Here is a 23398-nt window from a genome sequence, read left to right on the forward strand (position 1 = left end):
TAAGCACTGTGGCAGAGCAGCATGCTCCACTGTTTATGGAGGATGCACGGGGGAAGCTGTAAAGGGGCACAAACTGGCATGCTGCTTTCAGCGTTCCCCGTGGGGGACACATTTTGCTGATGGACCAAACTCTGGGGAACCAGCTCCCCGGGGAACGCCGCCACAGTGGAATGATTCCACTGGGGGTGGGTTCATTTTACAGGAAGGTGGGATTTTGGGAGACCGTAATCCCATCTTCCTGTAAAATGGCGTACAAAGCTCCAGTCAACCCTACAGCACCATGCACCGCTGTGTAGCTGAGTGCGGAATACTTGGTCCACCTCCAGCCACTGTAGCATAGGCCCGGCTCTTCCTGTGTGAACAGGCCTGCCCCAGCCTAGCATCCAATGGGGACTGGGGCAACAAAGGGAATGCTGAAGAATCAGCACTACCTTGCCATGGGCCATCACATGCCCTAAATCGGGCCAGGAGGGGGTCAGCAACATCATTCATAAGTGGGGCTTAAGCCTGCTGCCATTCGACCGCCACCCTAGCCTTTCTGCCCTGTGAATAATCGGTCCCAAAGGTGTTTAAATTAAATGTATTTACTTCACTGATTCAAAAAAATGTAGGATCTAAATCATAAGGGTATCCATTGTTACTAATATAATAATCAGTCAGAAACACACTAATAACCAAAATGTAAATTTATAGTACAATATTAGAGTTGACTATACTCTTTGGGAGCTACTCTGGTTTCCTGACACAGTCAATTTTGCTCTAGAAATATGATCACTGGCCGATCTGGTGCTACCTAGCAATAAGACTTTCACTCACAAAACACAAGCAGTTGAACACAGCCAAGGAATTGCATGCACAGTGCAAAGAAGACAACCCCTCTCATACACAGAGAAAGAAAATGCTCTCTCTCTCTCTCTCTCTCTCTCTCTCTCTCTCTCTCAAATGACATTTTCTTTTTTTTCTTGCAAATGGAAATGCAAACAAACCAGACCATGAATAAAATTTGTTAACACAACAAAGTCAATCAGCAGGCCAGATCCTTCCCAATCCTAATCTACATTCTGAAACCTTGAGAGTTTGCACACGTCCTTGTGAGGCTGTGAAGAATTGTGAAGAATAAGGGGAAATAAGAACTGTGAAAAATTGTGAAGAATAAGGGGAAATTTACATTTGTTTCAACAGAAGAAACAGGCCTACATGTTCTTTGGCATGCACAGATCTGTTTCCCAAGTTGGAATGAATGTAGCAATAGCACTCAACCTATGAAGGAACTCCATTTGGACATCACATCACACACGAGGTTTTAGATTGGAATGTTAATTCTGGTCTACATTCCCTTCACTGAAGATCAAAATCAGTTTTAAAAATTAAGATTCTAAATATGTGAGATATCACAGAATTATAGAAGTAATAACGCTGCAAATTAATTTTCCTGAGGTGCTGAGTCTTGATATTGGCAATTGTTAAGTGTTGTAATGCACAATGAAAAAACTGAATTATTTATGTAATACTTGAACTTATTCTGAGAATTTTTGAAATATTTGACTGTCTTTCAACTGCTGATTTCAGCAGAATGTTTATGAGATTATATTAAGCAATCATCCCCCTGGCCAAGATACCCAAAGTTGCTAAAAATGATATAAAATAAGTTCATTAGAAATGTCTTTACTTTCACAGAATCAGTCACGATTTTCATTTATTAAAAGGGAGCTTCTCTTTTGAAAAATGCTCTATGCTTCTCTTCTGAAAAAGAGTGAAATTCACATCCTTTTTTTTTCTTTCTTCTCCTTCACTGCACAGAAAAACTGCTGCCAATTGCATCCGTTTATTGTTTAAGTAGAAGGCTTCCTTTGTAGCTAGACACCCGGGAATCTTTAGTGTTAATGACTGTAATGATTTCAGTTCCATGTGCCATAAGAAGTGTCTGTTGCAGATAAGTTATTGTCATAAACCAGGTATATTTACCCCCTCTTAAACAGCAGGTGCAAGTGTAAAAGCAATTTAGGTACAATTTGTGTGGCTTATATCAGTTGGCTTCTAATCCAGTTGTCCATCCATGCACCCCTAAGAACACTTTCCTAAGACCCCTGTTATATAGATCTGAGTGGGTCTGCTTAGGGTAGTATCATAAATGTACTAATATGGGCACTAATGTGGTGTGTTCATTAGGACCTGAAAGACTTGGGTGCAAAAGTCTTCTTAGCTGTAAAGCTCTCTGTGTCACCAAGGTTCAGGCACCCTCTGTCCGGCTAACCTAATTCACAAGATGTCGTAGAGAAGGGGAGAGGTTTGTACGCCACTCCATGCTCCTTGGAAGCACTGTAGGACACAAATGGGAATACAAAATGGATTGACTCAATAAAGGAAGTTCACAAGACCTGAGCAAGGCAGACAGAGAATTTTGGAAGACATCAGTTAATTGGCTCACCCTGATTTGACAACACTTAACTTACACAAAAATATTACCTGCTTCAGTGGAACGTAATTCCATGTAAATATGGATATGACTATAGCTCTTCAAACAAGGAGCACTTGGCATGGATAGAAATATTTCTGCATTAGTGTTATCTGTTTCTTATGTGTGACAGACTATATTTAGATTGACTGCTTCTGCATAGAGGGGTAAAATGCGCATGGCCTCCTGCTTGGAAACATGGGATTATAAACCTCATGTTTGCAGCCCTCCTCACAGGAGACCCCTCCCACATTCTCCCTCTGCCCCATTTTGGCTTTTTGTCTCCTGATGAGGCTGCAAGGGAAAACAAGCTGAACTTCTCACCCTATTCCTTGGCTTGTCAATCACAGCAAGCCACCAATCATTACACAGCAGTTCTCTCATGGACTGAAAGTTTCTCCCACCCCTCAAGCCCTGAAATTCATTTTATAAAAGGCACTTCTGCATTGCTATGTGGTAATGCCACAACACACATTTTAATACAAAATCAACACTGCTGCATTGCTGTGGAGAAATGCCATAATGATACCGCATTCCCACCCCCACACCCCCCCACACACATACCCTTTGGGAGGGATTTGTGTTCTTTTGAACTTTATTTCTGTCTGGGAGGATTTCTGAGATGCTGAGAAGCACTCAGACCCCTATATGATCTGGAGAAGGCTGCTTGATCACCTGCCCCCTCTTTCCCAGCTCACCTCCAGAAAACAGAAACAGGGCTGCATTTTGCCTGCTTGATCCCCAAAAGACCATGGACACTTTGCAGAATATTTTATTTTACCTATGACAATGTAGCTTTGCAGTTGCACTGCAATGTGGACCAGGCCTTTTAAAAAAATTACTTCAAGCAAGAAATGGAGAGAGGAGGGCAAGCATGAGGGCGGGACAATGCTACAGAGACTGTCGCACCTTTCCCCCTCCATACAGATTTGCCTCTTGTTGCTCACTGGTTGCTTACTGAAGGGATGCAAATGAAAAAGTGGCAAATCCACTTTTTGTGATTTTCCTCATCCCGAGGCAAATCTAGGCAAAATGTAAGCCAGCCCCTGGACATGTGGAAGTGCCTCTAAAGCCCACCAGCAACCATAAGCTGCCCAGGGCAGATTCCTCATGCGGAAATGGTCGTTGTTTTGTCGAGAAATGTACACTTAATAGTTTAAAAGTTTGCAATTAGTAACCTTCTCCCATCCAATTTTTTATGGTCTATCTTTCCATCATTAACTTTATGGTATAGATTAATTAATATATTTCAATTTGTGACTAGAGAAGGTCTTAGAATATCCTCTGTTTGGAAACTGGATTGGATTAAAGTATCCTTTGCAATGGTGGCCAAACTGTGGTTCTCCAGATGTTCATGAACTGATTTTCATGAGCCCCTGCCAGGACATGCTGGGTCATGGGGAACTGTAGTCCATGGACATCTGGCAAACCACAGTTTAGCCAGCCCTGCTATAGGATATTTGTTTAAGCTTTAAAGTTCAGACCCAAAATTAGTTCTGAAGAAATACATACTTGAAGGCACTGCACAGATCTAATTTTCATGGGAGCCAGCTGTTCCACCTCTCTAACCTGCCCACATCTCAAAATAAAGGTAGAAATTTGGATCATGAATTCCCTGTCCCAACTGTTGACTCCTCCTTCACCTGCAGTAATTATTTGCACATTTACTTGAGAGTAAACAACATTGAAGTCAGTGGGATTCACTAACAAGAAAGCATGCATAACAAAATCAGAATGTATGTCATCTCTCTCTTATATCTGTCAAAATGTGGCCATACTACTCTGGCCAGAATGAGACTGCAATCCTAAATACAGTTGTAAGACAGTAGGTTCCCTTGAGCTAAGTGGAATTTACTTCTGAGTAAATATGCACTGTTGGAATTGCATTATAAGATTCTGTAAACAATTTGAAAACTTGAAAATAATATATTCACTCATAACCTTTTCCTGTTCAGGGTCTCTCTCTATCTCTCTCCTATAAGTTTTTAACTGTTTGAGTTAATACATTTTAATTTGTCACTGACAAAGGTCTTGGAATGTTCTGTTTGGGTAAGGATTCATGTTTGGATTAAAATGCCTTGTGGCTATTTGCTTTGGTTTAACAAACTTAATCGCATAAATCAGCTTTATCAAAATGGATAGCCTCACAGGCAATACACAGACCTTGAGGGTAAGGTCCTAATTAGAGCTAATTTCTGTCTCGGATCACGACATCCCAAACCTGTTCACACAATTCCTGGCAGGTGCAGAGCCAAAGGTCATGCCTTCCCCCTATCAGTTGCTGCCTCCTGCCCTGATAATACACCTTCTTTAGAGAAATGCCTACAGCACCTTGATGCAGAATAGACGGTAGCAGGGACACTTTATATCCTGGTTTCATAATGATTACAGGAAATTTAACTAAGTGGAGGAGAAGAGGTTTGTGAGGTTCTAGTGAAATATAGAAAAGCAATAGTAGGAAGGCAGATTAGATGAATAAATATACAAGAAGGCATGGCTAAAATCCATATTATAGGCTGCTTCTCAGTACCTCAATTTATAGTGAGTAGATGGGACCAAGATCCTAGAGACATATACATTCTGGAAGCGAGACTGTTCTCTTAGTTTGAAAAATCCATGGTAACATTAGTTATGTTACATGCAATCCCCCCTTCCCCCTCCACAAAAAGACTAGGGCAGAACCATAGAGGATCTTATTAGAGTGCTGATTTAGGATCTGGGAGACCTAGGTTCAGATGGAGGACCTGATTTTTTTTCATGCACAGGTATGAAGAAATCTTGTGGAGTGTATCAATTAATGTGTGCATCTGACAATCACCAGATGGACTCCCATAATAGAAGATATATGCCTTAAGTGAAATAAGGAACAGTTGAGAAGCATTTGAGGCTATTGCTTGCTTTGTTCCCATGCGTGTGCGCAAGGGGTGAGATGTAGATCCATCATCCATGGCACTGTAATGTTGTGATTAGAGAGCTAGACTAGGAGGCCCAGGTTCAGATTCCCACTCTGCCATGGAAGCTCACCAGGTGACCTTGGACCACTTCCTCCCTCTCAGCCTAACCTACATTACAAGGTTGTTGTGATGATAAAATACAAGAGAGTAGAACTTAGTAAATTGCTTTGGGTCTTCATTGGGGAGAAAGGAGTGGTACAAATGAAATAACTTAAAATAAGTAAACACATAGGAATTAGAAGGACTGAAGCTTGGTTAAAGATATCTGTATTCATATGGCCTAGCATTATCACATTCCTCAGCTTATGTTAGACACTTCTGTGTACCAAATTCAACAATACTACATTTAAATTTATTATCTGATTAAATTTCTTATATCCTGTTAGGGTGTGTGAGGAAAAAACATTTGAACATTTTAACATTTCATATTCTTTAGCAGCTAACTAATAAAGCAGGGAATTTCTTGTGGCATTGGTATTAGTCATTCAACTGAAAGCCATTTTACGCTTCCTTTGAAGATGAGGTGTACATACTGTGGTTTGTTTATATTTTCTCCCTCATGGACTGAGTTAGTTTTGGACAACCCTAAGTTGGCCTAGGAATGTCACTTAGGGATTTTATGTCTTATTCAGGAAATGTCATGGCATTGCCCTCTTGCCCAGGCAAATGTCAAGATGAATTCCCTTCCTTTCCTCCCCTACACAGGAAAGTAAACATCCACTTCTGTCCAGGCTTTCCCTAAGAATCATGAGAAGGAGGGGGGACTCTTTTTTGCAAGGAAGGGGGAAGGTTTTCATTCAAAGTACGCCCTGTTTAAATTCAGCTCTAAACAGCAGGAATGGTTTGTATATTTGAATCAATTATCACAATTCTAATAAAACAGGCACCTAACACACAATGCCTAAGTCCAAAGGGGTAGTTCTGGAGGTTTTATGGAAATTGTCAGTGGAACAACACTTCTATCAACAAGGATAGTGAGATTTGTGATTCTTCTCCCATTGCAGATTCCCAGTTTGCCCCCACACTGTTCCTGTGGATCCCTTTCCCCCCAGGGGCAAAACATGGAAGAGTCAGTAGGCTGCAGCAAGAGGGATGGCTCAGGGGAGTCTGTCTTCAGCAGTTTCATTGCACTGGCAGTGTTTTGGATCCAACCCCATGCTTTTAGTATACTCACTGAACAAAGTCCAGAAAACCTTGTCAAATGGTCAGCAATGATGTGTACATAAATGAAGTGATTCTTTATTTCTGCCATTTTGACCCTGCCTTTTTTCACAAAGGTGTCCATTCCAGGCAGGTTTCAGTCATGTCTAAAATAGTCCTGGTTGTTCTCTTCCATTTCTGATCAGCAGGGCTTTGCTAAGCTGAGTTACTCCTTTCTAAATCCACTGCAAAGGATCTCTACATTGTAACTTTCTGAATATTTTCATCAAATTGCTCTGGAGTAAATGGGCTTTCTATAGTGACGTGCAACTGTGCAAAGAGAAGGGATGTGCTAAGTGGCAAAGTACATGCTTTTCCTAAAGAAGATACAAAATATCAGTAGCTGGAATCTCTACATAAAGCATACCAGGAAGCACTGGTGGGAATGATAGGGACAGAGAAACTGGTGCCCCCTTCCACTGATCTCCTTCATAAGTCTGTTGATCTTAGTATAATCTGTTTGCCTGCTTCAAATCTCATGGAAGATGGTCACTAACTGGTGTGATAGAAATGATTTAAAAGCCTTTAAATGGACTATGGTATTAATATTGCAACCTTAAGTATAATTCCTGGGCATGAGTCCCATTGAATGGACCCAAGGGAGGTTTATTTATTTTTATTTTATTTATTTCTATTTATATATCGCCCTCCCCGGAGGCTCAGGGCGATTTACATAAGAACAGTACATGAAACAGTCTATAACATGTGAATAACCATACAATAATAATATCTAATAGTTGTAACCATTTTTTGGTTCTGAGTAGACCTGCTTAGGAATGCTCTTGAAATCCCTTTTCTAACAGCACGCAGGAAATATTAGGCTCTATAGCTAGGTGAAAGGGGAACAATCATTTGCTAGTTGATACAGCTTGAAGCTTAGGATAAAGATATGTTTCCATACATATCCGTATTAATGATACAATGAACACACAGATAACTGGAGAGTGGAAGATTTAGGGAGGGAATATTCATCCTACTTTTGAATGGCTGGACAATTTCTCCCCCAAATATGGAGACATGACTACATAATATTATATAGAGAAAAAAGGAAACCTAAAAAGAACAACAAAGCTCTCTCTGTGATGTGAAAAACACACTCTAGGGAACTAATGGAGACAAGAGCTTCAGTCTTAAATGGAAAATCTTTCTCTCCTGGAATCTACAAATAAATCACTTTTTAAATTCTAGGCATCCAGAATCAGAGAGCACTTTACCCATTATCCACATTCATATTGATAATATTAATTGACCTCCTCATTGCTTCCAGAAAACAAAAATAGCCATTAAAAAGGTATAGAATATTTCTGATCAATACAACATCCTTTTACAAGTTTTTTTTGGGGCACTAAATTTGTGGGCAGGAAAGGCCTGGGGATCCTCCAAAGATTCCCAAGAGAAGAGCATTTACTTAATCCACTTTCCATCTTGATAATGCATTAATGAGTCTTTTTAAAAGGATAATTTTCATTCCGTATCTCCCCCCATAAAGATTGCACACACCTAATCTGGCTTGCCCTTTCAATTAAACTTCTTCCAGGACATAGTGTGTAGTCAGCACCCTGAATGGATCATTAAAATTCTTGTTCGGTAAGAGTTGTGTGCTGCACACCGTTGTTTTTAAATTCCATTAAATCCAAATGGTCTTTATCGCTCCATGACCACTGTGACTTCAATCAGCCAATTTAATTACCTTACAAAATTGTCGGCACGAGGCGGCAAAGAAAAACAGGAAGGGCTGTGACGTTATCAAATTGAAATCTTCCTCTCTGCTCTTTAATCTGGACTAGTCAATAAGGATGCCCTGCAACCCCTTCCTTCCTTCCTTCCTGAGACTCTTAACCTTCCACTTTCCTCTGAAGATTTTGTGTGTGTGTGCTGTTGTTGCTGAAGACAGAGTTTAAATACCTCGTTAATACGCACTGAAGGCCTCTTGCCCCTAGCAAATGGATTTCCCCCCCTTCCCCAGCTCCCGATAAATAAACAAACAAACAGGGGGAAAAATACCCCTGCCTTCAGCTCCATGGGGGCTGCTAAATGAAGCGGCTCTTCAACATCTCTCTGAAATCAAAAGTCAGAGTTACTCTCTGCCATACAAATACCCCCAAGGGCAGTTTAAATACCTGCTGGAAAAAGAAACAAGAAAATAGTGGTGATCTCTGCCATTTCAGTGCGTTAATGCATAATTCAGTTTGACTCGACTTGCCTGCTTGGAGGACCGACTGCAATAGCAGCGAAGAGTCATTTCCCAGAAAGAGAGTAATCAGTTGGAAAGGAATCTGAGTTGAGATGCCCGCTGCGGGCACATTCAAGTAAAAGACACCATTCCATTGCAGAAAGAGACCCTGGGAAATTCAAGTCTGGTCCCAGTATCCCCTCCCGCCCGCCCCCTGTTACTATAATAATGGCTGTAGAAAAACAATCATCCAGCTGTCAATACTATATCATTAAATCTCCATTAGCAAAAGCATTAGTGTTTTACTTCATGCAAGGGCCCTAGCTGTGCTTGACTTCCCATCAGTGAGGCTAGATAGTAGGTAAGATTTAATCCTGGCTGTCTGCATAACCATTTTCATTTCTCACTGTTTTTACCCAACAGAGGAAAGCAGTAGGCAAGGTTAAAAGCCACAGCTTCCCCTCCTACCACCATTAAAAGTATAATGGGAGCTATAACACATGACTGGTTTAATTCTGTTTTAGTCCTTCCTGTCAAAGGGTCTCCTGAGGTTACCCTGAAGTCCTACTCAGGCAAGTTCTACCATGCCAATGACATGTCCTTCATTGTTTCATAGTCTTTGTGTTGGAATATGTTGGCCTTCATTGACTAATAGAATCAAAGAGTAAATTTCAGCCCTGAAATTCAGGTTTGGGTAGAGCATTTCTGTGTTATATGTGAGGGGATTTCACAGCAAGGTTCAGAAGATTCTTTCTGGAATAAATGGCTAGCTTTTCTTAAGAGTCTGTCTTGCAGTTCTTTGTTATGACATATAAGTGGTACTGGTGTTCCTGACCATATGAGATATGTAATGTATGAAGGTGTGACTCAGCCAGTTAATCTAAAATGGTGCTCCTGATACCTGACCAAATCAGAACATTGTTGAGGAGCCATATAAGCAATAAGAAATACTATCAGCTTTCTTCCCCCCCTCCTATAATTCTTTCTGTCTTGCTATAAGAGCCATTTCCCAGAAACTGCCATCAGATGGTGTGTGGGAAGGTGAGGGATGACACTAGAGACCTACTATGGTAAGAGCTTTGTAAAGCACACTGGTGTTGAGGACGGTGAAGAACCTGACAGGATTCAACATGCTTCTCTTTGGTACTGGAATAATGCCCTAGAAAAAGAACTGCTAACACTACATACATTGATACCCTTTAAAATTTTTCATGTTATTTTAAATACAGCCACAAAGAAAGAGGTGGTGAAAGGCAGAAGGCCAAGAAGATAAGAGGCACTGTCATGTAGCTGCAGACCCCTCACCACTTCCTCCCACATATTCCCACTGGTGAACAGGAGTCAGTGCAGGACAAGTGTGCTTGAAAAGTGTAGGCTGGATTGTATATACTACCATACAAATACTGCAAAGATTACTTGTGCACATGCTATTCATTCAAAGATCATAATTATATGGATGAAATGCATTTCCCAATTTTAATAGAATCCTTAAAGGCCACATTTAAGACTTCAACTGGGGTGCAAAGGGGAATTCATACATCACAGTGGGCCTAGAGTTAAATGCTATGGGGACCTTGTGCTGAAAACATGAGCCTGACACTTCTGTTTAGGCAACCCTTGGAGTTTTTGCACGTGTTTACCGAGCATACGGAAATAATCACATTTGTACATTCCCAGAAAACATCATATCACAGGATAATGTGAATCACTATTCTTTTAACCATTATTGATGTTGTCACATGAAAAAGAACCTGTTATCAAGCACTGAGCTATAACAACTGATAATGAACCAACATTCTATACAAGAATATTCCCAAATACTAACACAAAACACAATAGTCTTTAATACTAAAATTCCTTCTCTTTAACTGCAGTCTTAGTCTACAGCATTCTTAGAAGTAACAATTAATCTAGACTACTTTCAGTATCAATTGACTGTTGCAAACCTGGGAGAATTTTACTCATTTGCCTGTTTTTCAAGTGCTTGCAAAATGGATGTTAACTTCTAGTTTTAATTATGAATCATTTCAATTGTAAATAAGTGTTTTTACTGTATTTTTGGTCACTGTTAATTTTGATAAGACATTGTGTTGTGGCATGTAACTGCTAATATTGCATCACTGGTGCCCTTTTAAATGGTTTGCTAATAACATATTGTAGAAAAGGTAAGATTTTAAATGTGTGTTTTTCTTGTTAAAGAGGTGAACAGAAGTGACCTCAGAAGGTAAATGTTTGGAAGCAGTAATGCCTATGGCTGTTAACCTGAGAGGTGATCATCATTGTGACCTATTCTTGTTGAAAATTCTTTATCACTGTTTAAAGAGAATGGTGCTTATGCCGATCCTCTTGATTGGTTTTTTTTCAAAAGCTTGTCTCCGAATCTAGTTGAGTTGAAAGCAAATGTCAGTAAAATCAAATAGACTTATTCTCAAGTAAATACTGCTGTGGTGTAAAACTTGCTTATGTTCTATAGTGGTCAGAACATGGTAAATGAGGAAGTGAAATATCATGAAACTTCTATAAATGGTTCATTAACTCAAACAACTCTTCTGTTTGAACTACCACACTAAGCCTACACGCAGTTGCTTGAAAGTATATTAATTGTTGATGTCCCACACATTGCTAAAGGAACTTCCTTCCAGCAACATCAGTTTGCCCAGACTGTCCCAACTCACCAGCCCTAGGCAGCTCCTGGAACTGGCCTTGGTACTGAAATGCTATTCTGATATATATTCTACAAGCTTCATTCTGAACAATTAAACAAATTGACATTAAGTAATAATGTGCATGGGAACATTGCTGTAAAGTAAAAGGTGTGCACATGTATACACCCAGTATTATTTATGTTTTACTTTCAAACAGAAAATGCCACCAAGTAAGGAAATGACTCAGAAAGAAACCTAGCATTATGATATTACAGTTGGTGGGCAATTTGAAATTCTCAACAAAAGCCGTGTCCATGATTAGTCTGCATGAGGAATGCATCCAGTCACATAACCCTTCTTTTAAATTACTGTGTTTCCATTGAAAAGTCCAGAATCCAAATGAATGAGCACTATGTGCCGAAACAAGGAACTCCAGCAACAAGGTGGGGAGCTATGCAAATGTTCCTTTCCATTCACTTAGCTTTAGTGGATCAGAATGGGTTGACTGAATGGTGAGAGTTAATTATTCATTCTCTTCAACTTTTATTGACTTTGATCTCCCGTCTTTGCCCATTGTGTTGTCCTCTAGGCAGACAAGCTGATTCTACGTTGTGGCTGATGAGGCAGAGCTGGAGAAGAGTCAGGGTTGCTGGCAGGGAGGTGTACTGGGAATCCCAACACCATGAGGAGGCAAATATGAAGTCTACAGGAGAAAATGGAATTCTGACCAGTTGCTAAGAAAGAAAGAACTGGGTACTCCCACTTCCTTTCTTTCTGTACCTAAGGATAGTTTCCTGTTTCAGCAAGATGAACTGCTGGTTGCTCAGTTTTCTATCCATCGCCAAGAAATATTTGATTCTTTCCCCCCATTGTTCTGAGTTAAGTTCATTTCAAAGAACTACATATGAAAAGTCCTTACTTCTACCACTTGGACCCTTACCTTCTCTGTCAATATAAGGTGAGCAAAGCCCCTCTGCCCAGCATGCCTCCTCAGTCTTTGCGCCATCACCTTCACTCCCTCCCAACCCTTGCGGAGATTGACAAAGTAGCTTTGGATAACAGGAGATGCTGTGGGAAGCTCTAAGTATAAGCTGCCTTCAGTATCCACGGTGTCTAGCAGAGGGTTGTTATTGTGAAGATAAACTGGGATGTGAAAGTTTCAGCCAGTTCGGCAACGGTGACTGGCTTTAAAGAATTTAGCAGCACTTCAGCCATTGAGTGCAGTGGGATTACATGGGCTGAAATCCATTTCTAGAGAGAGCACATTGGCCCACCAGGTTAGGGATGGGGGTTGTGGCTTTGTGAGGGTATTGAGACTTCCATTGCTTTGAGGGAAAGGTTGCGGTCACCTCCACTGTCAGGTCGATGAGCAACCATCAATGTTTTATTTGATAACCCAACCCTGATAGGAAATGCCAGATTAGAACATTTTTAATTAACCCACACAAGGGGTGGCGAGGGGGGGGAGGAATGGAGTGTCATTTCGACTTTTATAACCCCAGCGGATGTCACAAGGAGACCGGCGGGTCTTCTGACACAAACAATGCTCTTGGTGCCCGGGATTTCAAAGGACTACAGGTCGCTCTCCTCGCAGTAGACCCCCCCCCGCAGGTGTTCCGAGGACGATCTCTCGCTGTATTCAAAGGAAGGAGCATTCCTGAAGACGGTTGCCAAGAGCAACGTGCCTCATTACGCACTGCAAAGGGGGTGCCAAAGGGAAATGTAATGAAGAATTCCGCCCTGGTGATCGCTATAGTCCAGGAGTCTTTTCAATCATGACCTGCCTTCTGTTTAATGTAAAAATATATATTGTTTCCTTTCGTTCATTCCTAGGGGAGGGGGAGGGGAGAAGAGCTGCTCTGACCATCCCGATGACAGAGTCGAGAAATAGCCGTGCAGGGATGGGGCAAAGGGACAGACCGCTTCGTTCCAGAGACAAAAATGCCTCCGCTTTGGCACCCCAACTTTCCCGCGTCATAAAGCCGCTCGATGACGGTTTTGCCATTGACTGAAATGGGGCGTCCATGCTAGGACTGGCGGGAAGGTGAGGAACCGGCTGCCCCTGCCCCCCTCTGCCTGCTCTCCCGGGCTGAAGCCTGGCTGTCCCGGGTGCCACAACTTTCCCCCGCGATTCCAACGACCCGGACTTTAGCTGCGCGGCTGGACGCCCCTTCCAACTTCCCCTGCGCTGCCTGAAGGACCGGCGTCCCCGAGACGGGCTGCCAGAGGGCCCTTTCAGGGAATGGCAAACTGTCCCAGGCCGGTTGGGGGATTCGCTGGATCGGGGCGAGGCTCTCGGAACCTTGGCCGGCCTTCGTGATCACGGGGGCGAAAGAAGCACGCGTTAAGCAGGTTTCCTCGGAAGTAAGTTCCACGGCAGTCGGTGGGGTTTACTCCCAGGTAAGCGGGGAGAGTAGTTGCCCTGCTCATTAGAACTCTTCCTCTCCCCTTCCCGTGCCCCGCACACGTCTCGGGCAGCGCCGAGCACAAGTGGGCACCCTCCCCACCCATTCCCCTTGGGGCCCGCTCCATGGACCTGGTGGAGAGTGCTTTGCACCTGTAGACGCGCGACTGTGGAGCAGGGCGGCGGCGGGCCCGAGAGATGGGACCCTCGGAGCCCCTGTGACGCTTAGTGCGGAGAGGGGGATTTGGGGGAAGCAGTTCCCAGCTGGGTCTCTTTACAGCGCTGGGGTCTCCTAAGGACAAGTCAACGGAACGCGGGAAGAAAAGGGGCATCCGAGGTGCGTCCCTTCGCATCGGGTCGGTTCCGGCGTTCGGCGTCTAAGTGGGCCAGCCGGCCAGTGGACACGTCTGAATGAATCAACAGTTCTCCGAGCCAAGAAGCTTCTCCCGCCGCTATGGCAACTCCGCAGAGACAACACAAAGCAAGCGGAACGCGCTCATTGGGCTTCGCTCTCCCCCCCCCCCCCCCCGCTCCGCCTCGGCTTGGCAGGCTCGGCGCGTCAGTCAATCGCCTGGGCTTGTTTTGATCAGCAACCGCCGCTCCGCTTTGCAGCCGCGGAAAGAGAAAGCCGAGGATCAAAGTGGCGCCGAACAGGCAATCGGGAGACGAAATACCCATCCTCGCCCGGAAGTCGCTCCGTCTCCTGGCCCCCTCCCCCTGCAACCCCCCCCCCCCGCCCGCCGCCGCCGCCGCCGCCGCCGCCGCCGCCTGGCAAAATCCTAGGGACACATAACGATGCCAAGAAACGATAGAAAAGCCGCCTTACCGAATCTTAACACATGCGTGGTTCCTTGGGAATATCCAATCCACAGTAAGCAAAACAGGAGCCGAATGGTGCCTCTGAAGACTGGATGACTTAGAATCGGGGCAATAATCTTCATGGTGTTTCCTACGCACACACGCGCCGCTTCCCTCTTTTTCCCCCTTGCTGAAGCGTCAGGTTTCCCCCCCGGTAGAGTCAAGAGCCAAGGAGCCGTAGAACTGTTTGGCCCCGAGACGCGATCACGGCATGGTCACACCGAGGGGAAAGACTCTCCGCTCCCCAAAGCCATTAGCAATCCCTGCATGATCTTCATTCACTGCGCCAAGGAGCAACCTTCAACTGCAAGGAATGGTGGGACATCCATGGTAGTCGGGCGAGCGGCAGGGTGGGGGAGAATCCGTGAGAAATCCAAACACACGCACACGCAGGCAGGCAGGCAGGCAGGCAGGCGCGGTGGCCGGCCGGGCGAACCTGGGAGGTAGGGGGGGGGGGGAGAGAGAGAAAGAAAGGGGGGGCGAGAATCAATAGGCGATCCGAGCTTGCGAAAGCGCCGCCGAACGAGAGGCGGGCGCTCGCCTGGCTGTTGGGCTCCCCTTCTACTGCACTGCTGCACGGCTTCTGACGCGCAGCCAAGAGGAAGCGCGAGGAACGGAGCGCGCTGCTCTCGGCTCTGGGCAGCTAGCTAGGCAAGCCTTCCGCCGTTCCCTTGGACCACGGAGGACAGCCTCGTGGGAGTCTCCTTGTTCATCCTAATATTTTTAAAGCATCTCGGCCCGGTGACGTGCTTTACATGCCGATGGGTGCCTTCCAATCACCTCCAGCGGCTCTCTGGGTTTACTGTGGCTCGGGCTCTGAACTCTAGTCTGCTTCGACTGAAGTAGTTCGACTGGGACTCAGGCCAATTAGAGTGCCGGACAATGAGACGGACTCCTATCCCACCTAAATGGGGACTGAGCCAAGCAAGCGCCTTAAGATCTCGGGACTTCTGCATTGGAACCTAACGTCCCGTTCTGTCCAATGGCTCGTCATTATGGCAGCGACCGGATTTTCAAGGGGGGGGGTCACACCATCCTCAGCCTCAGCCTAAAGTTGTAAGGGGGTTGTGGATGAGCCTCAATGCAAGCAGCAGGGGTGTGTGAGAGGGACTGTAGCCACATTATTTTAAAAATGACTATGTCTGACTCGCTGGATCCACAACAATCAGCTTGCAAAGGGTTGTGTCCAAAAATATATACCAACTATAGTCTTATCTTCCAATGCCCAGGAATTCCTGCTTACATATAATGCTGATTTCTGTAAAAAGCCATTTGGGCTTTGACTTTCAGGTGAAGACAGGAAAAGGAATTGCCTATACTGAAATGTAGAGAGTGCCCAGAAATAACAAGGAGTCAATGAAGCTTTCGGTTGCATATCCTCCTGAATGCCTCCCTCCAGCCTCAGTGATGACTGGAGGTGGGGGGGGGAGGATCACTTTTTAAAATAGTCAGGAAAATACCAAGTGCTAAGAAAGGCAGATGCAAAGGTTGTGTTTGGGTTACCAAGCCATGTACTTCCAAGTAATCCTACTGAAATAATTGCCCTGCGTCAGGAGTGTGTAGTTTGCAGTCTTGCCCAGCATAGCATTTGTAAACAGTTATTTGTATCCCTTTACTTTTACTGCTCGACTTGATTCTAGAAAAGAGATCCATTTCCTGGTGTTATACTTCTCTGGGAAATCCAAAGCAGATTTATTTTCTTTTTTTTTGGGAGAGGGAGGATTTGTACCTTAGTTGGAATCATTCAAATACATTGGCAGTGAATGAACAATTATTTTGTGCAACCTGAATGGGAATATCATACTTGAATCTATTTAAGTATTAACTCATGGGGAAAGATCATTCCTATTACATCTATATGAAAATGAATGAATATTAGTCTTCTGTCTGGGGGTTCTCCCAATTTGAAGGCAGATGAGACTGAAAGGGTCCATGATGACTTCAACCTGACTGCCTATCAGGTAGAAATGAGCAGGGTAGCGATGTCTATTTTTATTTTGAACCTCTTGTACCTCGCCTTTGGATCTGTGACTCTTAGAAGCTCCTGCTATTTGCAAGCAATTCAGAATAACTTGCTAGTATCATGGGAACTGATTTCTTCTGCACATGTTTACTTTTAAACCACGGTGAACTGAAATTTACCTTCTGCTAAGGTATTACTGAATATTGCTGGGATTTTTTTTTAAAGATGGAAACCTAACTGCGGTGTCAAAACTAAGTATCATGAATGGCTACTCCTGCAGTCTAGCAGGCAATTCAATCAAAGGAGCTGACTATTGGAGCACTTGAAGAAGAAGAAAGTACCTAGTGCTGAAAGCAAGGATATCTAGCGACTCCTTCTGTACACAGCTGGAATATCTTGCCAGGAAAATGTGTAGCCTGAGATAGTCAGCCTCTCTCTCTCTCTCTCCCTCTCCCCCTGCTCAGTATACTTTGGAGCAAGATCAAACACATAAAAGATGGTGACCCCTGGTTTCTTTGAGAGTTCAGAGGTTTCTTATTGTGTCCCAGTATTTACATTAAAGATGTCTATAGGTATGGCAGGCCAGATCACAGCAAAGTATACAGTTTGCTATTTAAAGCTGCTTTTCCCAAGAACTTTGTAAGACAATGTATGGTCTTTCATTGTAAACTTCCTCCCCTGTAACAACTGGGGGGGGGTCTATTTATGATTGATAGGTCACAGGTTTATGAATTTCCTTTTCCCATAGCATTTATTTCTCCTTCCTCTATTTGCCTTTGAAGAGGGCTATATGCCATTCCATCCACGCCAATGATCTTACACAAATGTAGTAATGATTACTACATTGTTTACTAGTATTGTCATTGTTATTATCATTATTATTTCTACAGCACTTCACGCCCCAAGCTGGGTACTTACAAACGAGTAAGGCATTACCAGCACCACCACGGACAGCTACCGAACTTGTCCTGCAGAAATTTAGTAGAGCCAGCGGCCGATCTCCTTTTCAGCACCTCGGAGAGCACTTTAATATCGAGCTCCCGGGCTTTGTCAAGGTGCCGGTACGCATGGATAGAAGATATGCCATTCGAATTAAAGGATCGCAATACAAAAGCGATTTTTTAAAAAGTGTACTCTGATTATGCGGTTCATTCTGCTCTGGCTGCACTCTGCCGTGATTATCCGGAATTACTTTGATAGTTTATGCTGTGATATACTTTCCTTCCCCTCCTTTCACTAGCACTGGGCAAGAAAAATGCTTCTTTCTCCCTAAGAGAGCTGTCAGTCTCTCTCTCTTTCGGTCTCAGTTCTTCTAGCCAGATAGGTGGCATAATAATAGGAATCTTAGGAATAACAGCTGTTTAGAAGGTAGAGCAAAAAATCAATTGGCCACATTCAGGTTACTCTTCACAACAGCCTATTAAAGTTAATGGCTAATGGTTGGCTGATGGTAATGGTTGTGAATCGCTCCCTGTGGACAAAGGCCATTCATAAAATATATAATTAATTTTGGCTTCAGGAACTGCCATCCCTGTTCCCATCTCTTAAGCGAGCTTGCAGTGGGCATTTTCATCTTTATGGAGCAACCTCTGCAACACAACCATACTAATCCTTATCTATATTTCCCTGTGGTTCTAAAATTCGAAGAGCAAACAGCTACCCTTGTGCCATTTTCCTCTGGAGAAAAGTTCAGTTGGGAGGGCTGTACCCTGTTGGTATGGAATTTCGCCAAGGAGGCTGATTATTCCTCTCCAGGTGCGTCTGACCTGCAGTACATCTATTTTCTCATACCAGAACCCCGAAACCTATTCCACGGCAATCCCGTCTCCTGCCATCAGTGAGCTCTAGCTCTCCATACTCAATTTCCTGTTGCGTATTTTGATTTACTCTTCCTCTCCACCATACTGAGGCTAGCAGGAACATCTTTTCACTATCCAAGGTCACAACCCAGGTGAAGTGGAAATGAAAATACATATATCAAGTACAGCAGGTTGAGGTGAAAATAATAGGAGACCAATCAAAACATGCCCGCTCTGGATAATATAACCCTGTCTCTCTTGCCCCTCCTGCGTCTAATACTCTTGAATAAATATGAGTTCCAGTGGCAGAGGAGAGTTTCTCAGAATTGTACACTTACAAATCCTCTGTTTCACACCGTATCTCTGTCCCTCTTAGCTGCCTGATATTCCTAACATTACTTCTAGACTTGGTTTTCCATCTTCAGTGTAAAAAGGCTCCTTTTAAGACCTGGTTCAGGGGCTTGCATGATGGGCCCTTAATTTCTCCCCCCCCCCAAGGGCATTAAGACATGGGCATGCAGTGTGCCTTCGACAAGCATTGGATCTCGGAACATTTGGGGCAAATCCTGGCAGAACAATGCTCTCATTTTCTTTTTGCTGTTGTGTGGCGATCACCGGCTTGGCTAACTTGGCAGCACCTAACCAGCCTCTCCTCCACTCTTGTGTGCAGACCAAAGTCTTTTGACGCACTGCTGGCAAATCCAGCTAGGCCTCCACTCCCTCTGTCTCTTGTTCTCCCCCCCCCTCCTTTTGCCGAAGAACTGAAATGAATGTTGATATTATCAGTTAGAGCCACATTGCGGCCCACTCACTCTCCACTCCCACAAGCTAGTAAAAGCGATTGGGTTCCCCTCCATCTCTTATTAGCACAGCTCAGATTCACAACCTCGTTTCTGCTGTGCCGATGATTAATGGCATTTTAAGATGGTAATTAATTTTTTAGCTGCCGAAGAGACGTGCATCCTAATTAAGGAGCTGAGGATATGATAGATTTACTTGTTCAGGCACTTTTTGGACTTCGCAGCGGTGCACATCTTAGCATATTTTAAGGCAGGCAAGGCAAACATTTGTGATTTCATCCATCCCCCCCCCCCCCAATTCCTTTTCGCGATATCTTCCCGGGGTGGGGTTGGGAAGAGATGGAGGGCTGAGGTTCCCTCGGCTCTCGGCTTCATGCCACCACAAAGTTTTTTGAACAATTATACAAGATTTCATTTGAGACACAGCCTCAAATGAATTTCTACACCTGCTGTGGCTCATCCAAGGGAACACCTGGCTCAAATCGTGGGGAGCAACGACAATTTTCTCCAGGAATGGTCGGCGGGTTTTGCAAGGGCTCAAAGGGAAGCACCTAACAAAGCAGGGTGGCGTCGGTTTAACAAGACCGATCAAGGGGTCAGGGGAAGGAAGATTATTGGGAGGCCCCCCGCGACTAACCGCTCATTAAACCGAAGTGGGGACTGGTTGACCAACACATCGCCCGGACATACTGAAGTGCGTGGATTTCACGGGTTTCAATCCATCTGGACAGGTAAATCGGACTGAGAGCTGGATTCCGATCGAGTGCTCTGACTGACAAGGTTTCGGGACCGGGTCCTAACCGAGCTAGCGCCTGACCCACGAAGGTCGCAGTGCACACGCCGTGTTCAGAGTGGCCCCACGGAAACCAGCGCTCCCTCCCCCCGGAGAAGTGTGTGCGCTCGACGGCCAAAGGGGGCAATTCGCTGGCATTTCACGGGCAAGCGAGAGCCGTTCCCCGGACCCGAGAGGTTCGCGGCTGACACACAGCGAGCAGACTCTGGGAAGCGGGCCGAATGGGCGACTGGCGGCATTGTGGAGAGGCGCCAATCGTTGCCATGGGGAGGCAAGCGTCCGGAGGGGCACCGGGGAGAGGCGGGAGGAGATCACACGCCTGGCGCTGCTGGGGCTGGCAACCTCGCCGGCTCGCCTAGCAAGCCGCGAGAGAGTTTGGCTGTCGGGGCGAGTTGTCGGGATGGACCGGGCATCCCGCACCTGGTTTCGGGGGGGTCGTCTCTGTCGCAGCAGCAGCAGCAGCAGCAGCAGCACTGGGTAGGGCGGGTGGAGGATGGACCGGCCGGCGGGCAGGCGGGCTCCCACTCCAGCCCTGCTCCTGACTTCGGCGCCAAGTCCCGCCGCTCTCCCTGGAACTTCTTTCCGAGGAGGGGAGGCGAGCATGGCAATCCGGGAAGGGAGGGGGGAGGACGAGGCACCGCCAGCTACACGAGAGGAGACGCGGAGGAACTGGCCGTTCCCCGGGGGGGGGGGCGGGGTAGGAGGCAGAGGCTTCCTGCGGGAGGGTTGTTGGCCCGTCCAATACCCCGTCTGCCGTCCTGCAAGCCCGCCCGGATTTGGGTCCGGAAGGCGGGAAGAGCCCGTCAACTCCCGGCCCGAGGAGCGCCAGTGGCCGGAGCGCCGTCCCTCGCGATGGATTTGGGGCGCCTTGACCCCCCTGCCCCGCCCCGCCAGCGCAGCCCGTGTCTCGCCCGAGAGCCGCCCAGGCAAAGGGGCGGCGGCCCCTCGGCGTGGCGTCCTCCTTACCTTGTCCGCTGCTGCGAAGGGCAGGGCCGGGGGAGATGGGCTGGGCTGGGCTCCCCCAAGAAAGTGGCCGAGCCGCACTTGCGCCGGGCTGTGGGGCTGAGGAGGAGCCGAGGCGGCGCGCCGAGCTCAATTGAAAGCGGCAGCCAGGCGAAGCCGAGCCAGCGAGCGAGAGAGACACGCCTCCTGCCGGGGGCGCCGCGCAGAGCCCTTTAAAGGCGCAGCGCCGCTTTCCCGGCCTCGCCGCTTCGCCGAAGCCCGGCGTGGGAGGCAGGCTGGGGCGCCCGCAGCGCAGCACACCGGCCCAGCCACTGGCCTCCCGTCGCCCTCCTCGAGGGCCGCTTCCTCCCCCGTGGCGAGGCCGCGGTCGGCCTCCAGGGAAGACCGGGCCTTCCGCTCAACCGGCGGCGACAGAAGAGGGAGCTTCTGGCCATGTGCAGAGTGCATCCGCCTCGCCCGCCCCCGACCACCGCATCGGCCCAGCCTTCGCCTCTGGGGGATTCGAAGTCAGGCGGCGCGCCTTTCCGTCCTGGCACTCAGTGGAGCGCGATGGACTTCTGCTCAGGGCTCGTGGCGCGGAGGACGGTGGCGGATGCAAGAGGCGCGGCAGGCGGGCATCGGCCCAGGGAGTCCGGAGCCACAGACGCCCCGCTCCAAGGGACGGGGCCGGCCGGGAAGGGCCCGAGAGCGCAGCCCGGGTCACGCAGGGGCCGTCCGGCCCGGAGGGAGTCCAGTGGCGCCTGAGCGCATCACCTCCACGCCCCGCATCCGCTGGCCGGGCCCCAGGGCTTCCCACGCGCGTCGGCGGTTCAGTGACCTGCAGGGGGCTCCGGGAGGAGGGCAGGCCGCGGTGGAAAGCCCTTGGCTCCTTGACCCACAGGTTCCCCCTCCCTCGCCCCAGTGGTGCTTGTGCGGCGGGCAGGCCTCCTGGCTGGCTGGCTGCCGGAACCTGCCGTCCAGGGGCACCTGTTAGAGCGCCTTCCCCGCTGCGGGGACTTCGGGGGGCAGAAGGGGCGGCTTCCACGGTCCCCCACCGAGGCAGCACGGCCCAGTCGGCGTCTCTGGCCCCTGTCGGTGATGCAGGGAACCCCCCCCCCCCCGCACCCCGCCTTGGCTTTCTCGGCTCGGCCTGCAGCAGCAGTGCCTCCTGGCCGCTCCTGGCGGACCGGTTTTCTCAAGCTCAGGGAGGCGATTCCCCATCCAGGGATCCCCCCTCGCTCCCCTCTCATCGGACGGGGAAGGGGGGGCGCCTCTAGATCTCCATGGCTCCGCTCTCAGGTGCGGGGTGACTCTCAGGCGGCCGCGAAACCTCCAGCAGGCGGGGGGGGGGGCTCAGTCGCAGCGGCGCTTCCTCGGGAGACGCAGGCAGGGCGCACCAACCGCCTCCGTGCCCGTCGCTCGCCTGCCCCGGCAGAAGTGCCTGCTGTCAGCGAGGACACAGCAGCCTTGTTGTGCTGAGCCCCTAAATGGTCAATGGGGCCATTGTGCGGCAGGGAAAGAGGCTGGGCCGGGCCGGCTGGCTGTGACTTGCAGTTTAATCGCCCCCCAGAACAGCAGGCGCAGGAGGCGCGCTCCGCGGGCCTTTCCCCGCCGCCGGGCAGCTTCCCAGCACAGCCGTAGCCTCAGCTGGGAGAAGCTGTAAGGAGTCTGCCTGCCTTTTCCCAGCACCTGCATCCCCAGAAAGGGACTCCCTGCCGGCTTAAGAGTGTGAGTCCCCACTCCTTCTCCCCATGCAGCCAGCTGGGTGACCTTGGGGCAGTCACAGTTCTCTCAGAGCTCTCTCAGTCTCACCTATCTCACAGGGTGTCTCTTGTGGAGAGAGGAAGGGGAAGGGAAGGTGCTTTGGGATTCCTTCTGGTAGTGAAAAGCAGGGTTTGAAAGTAGCCATCTCTTGTGAACCTGTTCAGTCGACCACCTGCCTGTTAGTCTCTGCCTATAGCCAGGGTCCAGTCTGGTGACCCTAAGAAGCCCCTTTAGTTGCAGTGGCACTTGAATTGCTGCATAGCATGGCCCCATGTCCCACATGCCAGACAGAGAATTGCAACCAAGGGACCCAAGGTGGTGGCTGTGGCAGAAAGGTGGCCTCTGTGGAAGCAGTTGTCATACCACTGAGCAAAAATGTCAACAGTCAGATCGATTTAATGGTTCCAGGCTGCACCTGACATCACTGGTACTACTGGAACATCAACTCTCACAGCAGCCTTAACATTCAGCAGCCCATATATCTGATTTCCTTTTGTAAGTGAGGTGGGGGGGGGTGTCATTTTTTATATACCATAAATGATACAGTCTGAAATTGATCCCCTCTCTCCCCTTATAGGGATTTTTAAAGTATCGAAAAATTGCTTCTTTCCAGATTTTGAAAGATCCAGCATGTTAAATCATTTATTC

General features: G+C 47.2%; 1 protein-coding gene across 4 annotated transcripts in view; it reads right to left on the reverse strand.

Moving 5' to 3' along the window:
* Positions 1-21164, reverse strand: part of GRIK2 (glutamate ionotropic receptor kainate type subunit 2) — a 624521-nt gene extending 603357 nt beyond the window's left edge. For all 4 annotated transcript variants that reach the window (XM_077303360.1, XM_077303395.1, XM_077303345.1 and 1 more), the window contains exons 1-2: positions 21011-21164; positions 14658-15125 (exon numbers count right to left, since the gene is read on the reverse strand). In XM_077303360.1, the coding sequence (XP_077159475.1) occupies positions 14658-14772 (115 nt within the window). In that variant the 5' untranslated portion in view covers positions 14773-15125; positions 21011-21164. The remainder of the gene's footprint in view (positions 1-14657; positions 15126-21010) is intronic.
* Positions 21165-23398: the final 2234 nt, after the last annotated feature.

Source organism: Paroedura picta, chromosome 1 (assembly GCF_049243985.1).
Source record: "Paroedura picta isolate Pp20150507F chromosome 1, Ppicta_v3.0, whole genome shotgun sequence".
NCBI classification, from domain to species: Eukaryota; Metazoa; Chordata; class Lepidosauria; order Squamata; family Gekkonidae; genus Paroedura; species Paroedura picta.